At 35.6% G+C, this 11,239-nt stretch overlaps 1 protein-coding gene across 1 annotated transcript; it reads right to left on the bottom strand.

Moving 5' to 3' along the window:
• Positions 1-1,405: 1,405 nt before the first annotated feature.
• Positions 1,406-2,354, bottom strand: LOC100257455 (snakin-1). The gene is made up of 2 exons (XM_002285105.3): positions 2,030-2,354; positions 1,406-1,891 (listed from the first exon to the last, which is right to left on the bottom strand). Exons 1-2 carry the CDS (start codon positions 2,337-2,339, stop codon positions 1,707-1,709), a joined length of 495 nt encoding a protein of 164 aa, XP_002285141.2. The 5' UTR covers positions 2,340-2,354; the 3' UTR covers positions 1,406-1,706.
• Between the last annotated feature and the right edge of the window lie 8,885 nt (positions 2,355-11,239).

Raw genomic sequence — 11,239 nt, 5'->3', positions numbered from 1 at the left:
TTAATTTAAAACTAAATTATTGCAACTATACTAATTATGTTATTTAAATATATTTATGATTTTGATTTAAAAATATTGGTGCATTTTGATACAAAATATTTTTATTTAAAAATATTAATAATTTTATTTATGATTTTATATTTGTTTTATATTTAATTACTATACAAATTAAATTATAAGATAATTAAAATTAACTTATTTATAATAATTTAATTTTTTACCTATTTTTCATCGATGTATCTCTTATATATCCAATATATTTCCAAAATTTTAGCGATTTTTTCTCATTTAGGGTCGATATCACCGATATATCAATGATTACCGATATATCGTTGATATATCGCCGATATTTATATATCTTACCTATATATCGTATCTATCTTCTCGATATATTATCGATATATCCCGATATTTTTGTCCTTGAATAAGATGACATATCGTGGACTTTGTTCTCCATAAACCTTGATTTTTCATGTAAATAACATGTCTTTTATGGAAGTGATTTTTCGTTATTATATAATAGAATATATTTAATTACAAAATAAATTAAAATAAAAATTTTAATTTTGGATTATAAAAGAAGAAATACTTGTTCACTGCCTCTACCAAGATCGGAAGTCTTGGATTCTTTGATCTCATCACTCCAAAGTCCAATCCACTTAAAAGTTAAAAAGTTGAAAACACGATATATATGTATTATTCTTCTTAAAGTAAAAAGATTCCAATTCTTTGTTAAGAAAAAGTAACGTGGAATTGAGATGGGTCCAAAGGAAGGTATGGGCGACTGACGAGAGAAGACTGAAGAGGGGGTAGAGTGGGAGTCAGGTGGATGTCATCAACCATGCACTTGAAAAGCTATCTGTTTCTTAGTACACTGCACGTGACGCAGACCTTGTTTCCTAGTGCTAAATGATGACCTTCCGTTTTCAAGAGGATTCATACACCTCCACTTCCAATCCTATATTATGATTTATGAATATGCCCCATTCTGAAAATACCATTCAACTCTCCACATACGGATGGAGTTAATTAATAACAACATCCTAAAATTGCTTCAATGAATTTTCTTTCCCATCCCTTTGAAAATTAATGTTATGCGTATGAGTAGAGCAATGAAGTTTATTGGAGTAAAATCTCAAATATTTCTTCATTATTTTTATGGGAAGAAAGATAAGTTTGGCTGCGTCACATTCAATTGTAGGGTAAGAATGATGGAGAGAGATTTTTTGGCGTAAGTGCATGGTTGTGGTATAGCTGTCATTCCATAAATATCATGCCACTCCAGGGTCCAGACTAGGATCCGCAAGTTGTTAAATTTCCTTTTAGTCTGTTTGGATGGCTGGAAACCATTACCCTTACTGCATGGGCAAGAAGATCTTTTCCTCTCACACAGCACACACAGATGTAGTAGTACGAATTAGTTATTGTATAGATAACAAAAGCTTTAGTACACAAAACAGAAATCAGATCAAAGCGGTACCAAGCTAGAACATACAATAACCGTGGACATACAACAACCACTTCACAAACTCTTGAGGCAGAGGCCCTCAGTTATTTTCATGAGTACCCAGTATATCTTTAAGCATTAATCTAGATAGATAGTATGGTTTTATAATTAAATTTAATCCCCATGAAAAACCTGAGTGGGTACATGACTCCCATCTCCTACCCACCAACTGAGAGACACATTGATATGAAGGTGAAATTTAAGGGCACTTGGGTTGGCCCTTGGAGTTCTTCTTGTCCTTGTAGCAAGGGCACTCGTGCTTGTTTCCATAAGTGCCGGACGGAACGCATTTGCACTCCTCGCAGCAGATTCCGCAGTACTTCAAGCACCTGTCTTTCATTCCTGCTTTAGAGCACCTAGCCGCGCACTTGGAGTCGCAGAAGCCTTGAGAAAAAGAAAAAGAAAGAACACCCACATCACAACCAAATCCACACATTATTCTATAAGAAAATTTTCAGAATCTAAAGATGGAAAGACAACAAAAAATAAAATTGAGGAAACTGTTATAAGTGTTGTGTATACTTGAACCAGCCATTGCGTTCTGAACGAAGGAGGAGCTAAGGACAAGGAAGACGAGCAGGAAAGTTGCCAAGAGGGGCTTCATCTTTCTCGACTGCGCCTGAAAATGTGTGTATATGAGTGGAAGAGAGTAGCACACAGAAGTAAGAGGGAATGTGAGAAAATGGGAATGAAGGAAAGCAATGGGTTGTTGAGAGAGGAGCCAATCGTGTAGGGTATTTATAGTGGGAATAAGGCAGGTGGGAGAGTATAGGAAAGTGTTACGTAGGAATAAATAAAAGAATTGTATCAGCAGCGGAACACAGACACACATCAGGTGGTTTTGGCCGTGGTGGTATAGGTTTTTGGGAATGTATTTTTAAGTGAGAAAGAGGGTCGATTCACACAGAAAAATCATCAACATTGAATGGGCTCTAAGGCTTTTGGCTGCTGATGCTCATTTCTTTTGATTTTGCCCAACAAAGTTATTCAAAAAACCACTCTACTTGGCGTAAACTCTACCTCCAAAAACATCATTAACTTGCAATAGGCAACACGTTTGGAGGAAAATTACTCAACCTTAGAACACAAAATATTCTTCACTTATCTTATACTTTCCTTCAAGAAGGTGAATTTATGAGATCAAGCTTGGTCTATGGGTGCAATTATAGCTGATTTTACCAGTAAACTCAAGCGCTTAACAAACATCTACCATATCCCGTGGTAGAAGTCACCTTCCGGAGACTTCCCAATTTGTACGGCGGGTTCACATTCACTATTAGTCATAAGTTGAGAGCACCATTCCGTGGGACATCATAACAATATAGAAATCTATAGTATGGAGTCCAGTAGAAAGATCTGGAAAAAGGAAGTCTACCTCTCTAAGCTATTCCCTTCTGAGCCGGGGTAAAAGTGATGAGAACACAATCTCTTGATGATGCTCGTCCGTTCCATCAATAGCGATTACTGGCAAAATGTTTCCCACAGCAGCGCATATGCAATAGTGATGATGGTACTTAATTGGTGAGTAGTATGGGACACCTCATCAGGTCAATTGATGAGCTGTCAATCCCACTAGAAAAAAAAGAAGGATCTCGATCAGTCACGTGAATTGTCGGCTGTAAATATTGCGATGCCACTTGGGCAGTCGATCGAAAATTTATCCACCACCGCCACTGTATCACTATATTGCCATTACCACTGACTTGTCTAAATTTCTTATAAGAGGGTTGTTTATAAAATTAGCATGAGAAGCGGTCCCAAGGTGGCATGAGGTTGGGTAGTCCAAATATGAATGGATTTTAATTTCCCTAACCCTGAAATGATATGGCACGGCTTTCCATTTGAAGCAATCAGCCTAACTGGTTCCCACTTCCCACCAGTTGTTCACTGCTCACAGATGTTACAAGGCAATAAATGAACCTTTGAAGCAAGGCCCAGCATTCGAACAAAGGAGGGGGGGGGGGGGGGGGGGGGGGGGGGCTGATTATCTTAACCCAAATTATAGATTTATTGTCCATATGTAATTTGCTTTCGATCGAGCCTACTCCAAACACAAGCTGGGCCTACCTCTGGCTCTCATATGTATGAAACTCAAATCAAATTTCTTTGTCATCTTCCCATACTGTGGCACTGGTGACTGGGGGCAACTTGTCTGGAGCAGGGCTTGATTTCACCTTGGCCTTTTGTTTTTATTCTTGTTATTTTATTGTAAATAAAACTTTAAGTAAAAAAAATTTCATCGAATCTTGCTGATATCATATCAATGCTTGGGTAAAAAAATTATAAACTCCCGCGATATTTAGTGAATGACAAACTTCAAGAATGTTGGTAAAAGAGAATTTGAATGAGATGATCAAGGTATGTTTTTTACTTTGTGTCCGTAGCAAGGTAGCTTGTTGGTTGGTCTTGGTCCTCATCTAACCCTTTTAACAGGTGGAAAGGCTTGTCCATGCCCAATACATGGGACTGGGAGAGAGGAGAGGTTGCCCTCTACGAGCTGTGAGGCCCATCAGATTACGAGGATCTATATACTGACATGGGTGGACACCACGCGATGTGAAGTTAGTGCTAGTAAGTAGACATTAGCCTTAGAACCACCACCACGGGAAGATGGTCCATCACTTGGAAATCTGCAATCGAATTCCTACACACATGGAAATTGGAAAGGTCGGTTTTATTTAAGTAGATGACTGTTTCGAGGAGCAAGACGTTTGACTGTTTGAGTGGGTGGGAGACCACAAATTGGGAAATTTTCTAGCTAGTAAAAAGGAGCTTTGACCCAAAAGACTACGTTTTAAAAAAAAAAATCATAAAATATCTCATTTTCTAAAATAATACCTAATTTAATATGTCTACGCTACGTAGATTGTTACGTCATAAAACCGTAGTTGGTAACTACGATTTTATTTTTTAAAAACAGTCAAAACCATAGTTTTATATTTTTAAAAACAGTTAAAGTCGTAGTCACCAACTACAGCTTTAACTTTCCCTAACCATTTCCCCCTTTCCCAATTAGGTTTATTCATTTTCCCAATTACCTTTCTAAAATTTACAATCTAAACCTCCAATCAAAATAATTTTTTAAAAAATTGAACATTCACATGATTTAAAATTTGAACTTAAAATATTGGTTTTAGGTTTAAATTTAAAGTTATAATCACCAACTACTATTTGACTATTTTTATAAAAAAAAAAATCAAAAATCATGATTACCAATTACAATTTTGTGATGTGAATACCCACATGAATAAGATACACATCACATTAAAAATTATTTTGAGAATAAAATTATTTTATGAATTTTCTGTTTTAAAGAAGTCATTTTTGCCCAAAACTTCCATTAGTACAAACATTTTTCATATTATCAATGAATTTACAAAAATATTTCAAAAGCATTTTCATCTATTTACCAAAACAATTAAACTAAAAAGTGAATTGATTGGAAAAACAAAGATATTTTTTTTTCTACAATTCTATATTTTAAGAAGTGGAAAAACAAATTCTTTTAGGTTGACATTTTAAGTTTAACATTTTAAGTCTTTCTATTTCATTTTGATCCCATTTTGAAAGGTGAAAAATGGAAAAAAAAAAATATTTTTGTTGTATTTAAGTAATTTTTTTGAAAGGAGAAAAATGGAAAAAAAAAATATTTTTGTTGTATTTAAATAATTTTCCAATTATTTACCCACTTGAAGTCATATTATATTTTGTACAAGTGCATAATTACCTTTAATTTTTGCACAAAGTTACAAAATAATATAATAGTATTCATTATGAGGGTATAAAATAATATATTTATAACTAATTATATTTATATTGAGTGTATTGTCAAATATTTTAATAAAATTATCAAAATATATTTTTATATCAAATTAAAGACATCAATTATTTAATTTCATATATTACTATTATTTAAATAATGAGATCAATTAAAATTAAATATTTTTATTACACAACTTATATATTTTTAATCAATATAAAATCAAAATAATATAATATTTTATTTAAAAAAATTAAAGTTAAATATATATATAAAAATATATATTTAAAATTAAAGTTAAAGTCATAGTTGGTGACTATGACTTTGACTGTTTTTAAAAATAGTCAAAGTCATAGTCACCAATCACGGTTTTAAACTTAAAGTAAAATCGTAATTACCAACTACGATTTTATGATATGGTAATTTATGTGGTACAAATACATTAGATTGGACATTATTTTGAAAATGAAGGTATTTTATTGATTTTTTTTTTAAAACATAGTATTTTGGGTCAAATCTCGTTAAAAAGGGTTGTAGCTGTAAAGCTACATAAGGTACACATCACATCTGACTTGTTTGATGAGCGGACCCACTCACCTAAACATGTATAGGTCTGGTTGTCCTAAATCTAAAATGTTGTGCATTATGGTTTTGCAGAAGGTCCAATTCTATGGGTTACGCCCTAGGGTTAGGATAAGATGGCTTTCTGATCGAAATGGAAATACCGGATCAAATGGGGATGAATTTGAATGGTTCATGTCCTATTTTAAATGGTTGGAAAAGGAAAACAGACCCAGAAAACCTTCTACTAAAGCAACTTCTCTCTGGCTTGTTGGAGAGTCGTTTGGAATTGTTATGTGTTTTCTTCTATCAAGAGGAGGGTAAAGTTAGTTTACAAAAAGAATTTTAGCTTGAGCAAGATAAATCAAATTCAAACCTCACAACAAATCCACTAAATCCAAATCTAATTATTTTAGGCACGATAGATGTTATGGTCACGAAGTTTGCCAAAAAAAATTGAAGTTGTATGATGTTTAAAAGATCTCTAATTTCTGTCGTTCTCAAGTCTGGCGGATGCACAACCAATAATGATCTAAGCTTCTACGACTCTTTTTTGGTAAGTTTATCCATCCAAAGTTTGGTGATGTACACTGTCTAGGTATTAGTTACATCTTTATTTTAGAAATTAACCCACAAACATTGCCTATACATGGAGCATTTTCTAACCCATTAACCTTTGCTATTGCCACCTATTACAGGAGTTGCATTCTATGCTCCCACTCATTCTACCGATAGCCATGCTCAAGAGCTACTCTAAATAATGTTACCTCTCTTGGCTGTAGTCTTGCCTCATCATTGTAAGGGTTGCTTAACTCGGATCAAATGTTTTGCAAAGATAAAGAGTTTGTAATGTGTCTTAAGTCTATTGTCTTACCATGACCTTCTATAATGACTTATAAGAAGAATATTTCTAGTGGAACCTCTTTCACAATCCTTAAAGAGATAATTCACTAATAGACCGAAGGATAAGTAATTCGACTCATTTACATCCAAATCATGAATGTTTACGAAGCTTTTTTACCAACTCATAGCTCACATTTATTGTATCATTGGCTCATATGTGTCAACATTGCCAAATCTTTTTGTCTAAGGCATGCTCAACCCATGTTGTGAATCATAATCACCTTTTATGGCATTGTATCCATCAATTATATCACATTCAAGATATTGCACTCATGCCTATATACAAGTAGGACTTATTATCACACAATATTATTCTCTATAGTCCATATAATGTGTAGTTGCTACTTCAATACTATTACTACATTTAGAAATAGTCACTCTTATCGTAAAAGTTTTTTAAACCGATTACACAGATGAAGATAGACATCATAGGTGCTCTGACAAGCACAATATAGATTTTCTTTAATCATAGAAAATCCTAAAAAGTATTCCATCACTTGGAAACTCATCTTAGTGCTTGTACCCCAAAGGAAAAATAGTAATGCAATGAAATCCCATACTTAAACTTCTGGCTGCCGACGCCTAACACCAATAGAACTCATTCATATGAAGTGATGTGCTACCAAGCCTCTCATAAATCCTCATTTATCCCCTTATCATGGCACATCGACTTGAATATAACACAGTGGTCCTCACCCCTTTGGAGGCCGCTGTTTAACCAGGCCCATCAATCCTCAAAACTCAAGAATGAAACTTAATTAACCTAATTTCAATCATGCAATCATCAATTCCAAGTTGAAGGCTAGAAGCATCCCATAGGTGATTGTGGGCCTGTTGTTCCTGACTACTCAAAAGGATTGGCAAGGCCGAACAGATGTCCTAGAACACGTCCAAAAACAGTCTTGGCCTTTATCAGTGAAATAAGCAGGCCCAGTACCAAGTTTAACTTCCGCTCACTTCCAAACCACATATTTGATATTTCCAAACAAAAAAATTGGATAGACAAGATCACCAATAGATTCTGTGGCCAGAGCTTTATTCAGTATTTTTGGAGAACTTCCGGTACACATGACCCTATTTCTCAAGTAGCGACTAAACTTATGGCCAATTTTGATGGAAAGGAACAGAAGATGGAGGAGAAGAAAATTTTGAAAAGCAGCGATGTTAGGTTTGGCGGGGAGTTCCGAGAACTTATGGTCAATTTGAGTTGATCTCGGGGAAAATTATTTTGGAGGTCACCCTCAGTCAATCTAAGAGTCACTGGTGTCATGCTACCTTCTGAAAGTGGGTGTAAGTTTACGGTAAGCTGTAACCAGTCCCATGCAAGATTTGTTATGACTTAACGGAGGACTCAAAGCCAAGCCTACATTTTACATGGTTTTGGTTAAGAATGTCTAGTCTTATGGAACCAGCTAATCTTTGAAAGAACAAGTAGCCAATGCCCTTGCCATTGGCAAAATGCAAAAAGGCTCATGTGCAATGAGTAACTGTGACGATACTCTTAATTGGGATTGGGCACTAAAATTAAAAATCAAGTATCGGATTCTTGAGTGGCATGGAACATATATGAATGAATCTAAGGATTAGGGCCAAGCAGCAGCACCCTTGTTGATAAAAAATGCAAGGCCCATCAGGGGCAAAGCAAACCCTGATGGTCTAGTGTACACATTGGAATCTCTGTTATTATGGGTTCTGATGTTTCCCATATTTCCATTTTGATTGCTGGTTTTCATCCGTGGAACTAGTTTCCGCATTTTCACATGGCTTGCCACCTGAGGTCCCAACATCCCTACACACTTTGAAAGACTGATGTGAAAACGTACACAGATTTTGAAATGTGAAAGCAGCTTGATTAGGTTTTAATGAAATAAGTTTTTAAAGTAATCCAAAGTCAATGTGCTTCTAACTTCTTTTTACTTTTTCTTTGGTCATCACATCGGTCACAGTATAGATTTGTCTGAATCTCATTCTTAGGTGAGAGGTGGTAAATGTGAGAGCCTTGCCCCAACAACAAGGAATAGTAGGACTAAAAATTCAAGTGTAACGTCCCAACACCCAAGTGGGGTTCACTTCACCTTGGAATTTATTTGCTTCATTTAGAGAAAAGCTCCATTGACCAACCATACCCCATACCCCATACCCCACCGCCCACCTAACGAAGCCCACGGTAAACTCACATAAACAATAATGGCAAACCTATAGGGGATTCTATTTAATTGCCTAGAGACCCTTATCAACTTTGCCTAGAAGTTGATTCTCGAGTAAATCCAATATAAAGTATACAATCAATGTAGAAAAAGAGGCAATGATAAAAATGGAAATTCAGAAGATTAAGAATATGAAGGTAGGTAACATGCGGACCAAACTTGAAAAAAAACCAGTCTCAAATCACACAATTAAGAGTAATTTAATTTAGCGTTTGGCTCGTGTTTGTTTCTAAGTGGGTGTTGGAGGTTCCACCAATCTCATCTCATTATATTTAAGGAGTTCCAACGTTTCTTGAACTGTTCAAGAATCTGCAACACCCCAAGACCAGCCAAAATTTTTAAGAAACGATAGATCAAAACCCAGTATTCGCCAAATCTTTGAAAATCTGATACATGTGATGCTAGCAAAGCAATATCCTTTTTAATACTGAGAAGGGTCCAAAGCGCCGTTTGTCTTGTACCATATAACCACTCTGACCCAACTCGTGATCATCAGTCATCACAAGTGAAAAATATCAGATAGCCAGGATCAGTCAGGGAAGATGAGATTAGCTGAGAGTAAAAGCATCGAAGGGTACGCTGGCAGAATGGGGAAATGGCCAAGTGATAGAGATGTCTTGTTCATTTGGCAGCATACGTGTAACGTGTTAGCTGATAAAGCTTCAAGGGTATCTCTTTTTAGTCCTTGACTTTGACTTTCTGGGTGGATACCTCTCTATTCTCGTAGCTCTCTTCCTATCCCTTCAACCAGTTATGGCGAGACTTCCGCCACTTTGGAGAAAGATATGTTGTTTAATCCTCAAAAAAATAGTCGAGATTGTAGGCTGTAAAGCATAGCCATCTACCTAGAGATACCCATTTCTTTAATGCCCATTTGCATCATAAACAGTTCCTTCTAATCAATCCCCACAGCTCTTGGAATGTAGTAACAGACGTGGAGGGTGTCATTACCCGTCTTTCTAACTAGAAAATTAGTAGTACTTCTTCTGCCATTTTTCCGTTCCGGAATCATTGAAACAGTGCCATAAAGAAAGAAAACATATACCCTTTATTTTCCTTTGCATCCACTTATTATGTGATAGCACCCAGCAGAGGTTTTGAGGATGTCTCGCATGCAGTCTTGTAATCATGAACAGGGTTTCAAAAAGGATTGCCAGTTTTCGTGTTAAATAGCTGTTTCTTTCCAATAATCCATTTGCTCCTCTCATGATACTTAGGATCTTGCAATCTTACAAAAATTTGATACAATTATGGAACATTTTTAACCGTTCAAAGAAATGTTCCTTACAAACATTATGAAATCGTATATATGGTTTTGGAGGATTCATCATTTGGAAATCTGACAAAATCATCTGAGCAGAAACTTTACCAATTTCAAGGTTCCTTCCCAAGTATAATGTGGTAACATCGGCTCAGATCTGGGTAGAATAACATGTTGATTTTGTGTTTTGACTTAGGTGAGAATTGGGAAGCCGTAGTTTGTCAGTTGGTCAAATAGTTTGGTTTTAATGGAGCTACTTGATTGCAAATTTACAATAATGGAGCACAAATGTTTTTAATCATTTGAACATGGCGAATGTTTATTAAGCAAGCCTCAATTATCTGCCATCATGAGCAGTACATGTGATTGGCATTGGCAAGTCATTGGTTGAGAAAGCAGCATCCAATTCAGTCAAAATTTTGCAGGCATGCCGTATCAGACTCCTGACTTATGACCCGCATGGCCAATTTAATCAACCAAGTTGGTAGTTTTCAGTGCAAAAGGGGAACGCTGAATTGAATAATTTAGGCATGTCCTTCTTCCTTCTCTCTATTTTTTTTTTTTTCAATGAAGAATTATCTTTAAGTGGAAGGTCAGACAAACCTTGGTGGCGCAATTGGCGCTGTGATTGAGGACTTGATGTGCAGAAACTATAGCCAAACCTCTGCCTTTTCAACCAAGAAAAGGAAAAAACTAAAGAGCAGTTGTACAAAAATCTGTTCAGTCAACCGACCCTATACCCTGGCTCCTGCATATTATATATATATAAAAAATACATTGTCTCCATATTGCTGGATGTACCAAATGGGATCTCTCCGAGAAGAAATTAATAATTGATTCAATTTTGCTTAGAGTGAGCTTCCTATGAGAATCACCTCTTTTATCATTCACAAACATTTTCCACAATTTTGGATATTTAGATCCCTCACATCAAAGTACATGAATGATTTGATCTTCAACTCCAATTTCATACTAGTCCATAAATATGAAGTGAGAAAATATATTAAACTGGCCTTCGCATCACTACAATAAGGTCACGG

Source organism: Vitis vinifera, chromosome 18 (genome assembly GCF_030704535.1).
Source record: "Vitis vinifera cultivar Pinot Noir 40024 chromosome 18, ASM3070453v1".
NCBI lineage: Eukaryota > Viridiplantae > Streptophyta > Magnoliopsida > Vitales > Vitaceae > Vitis > Vitis vinifera.
This window is presented reverse-complemented; position numbering and strand designations above follow the sequence as displayed.

What these genes read in the sequence shown, in the direction of transcription:
- LOC100257455 (XM_002285105.3), bottom strand. Translation starts at nt 2,339, where the DNA reads ATGTGTGTCTGTGTTCCGCTGCTGATACAATTCTTTTATTTATTCCTA. An exon ending in GAACGCAATGGCTGGTTCAA is followed by an intron (nt 1,892 to 2,029) that starts GTATACACAACA and finishes CTTTTTCTCAAG; the next exon opens with GCTTCTGCGACTCCAAGTGC.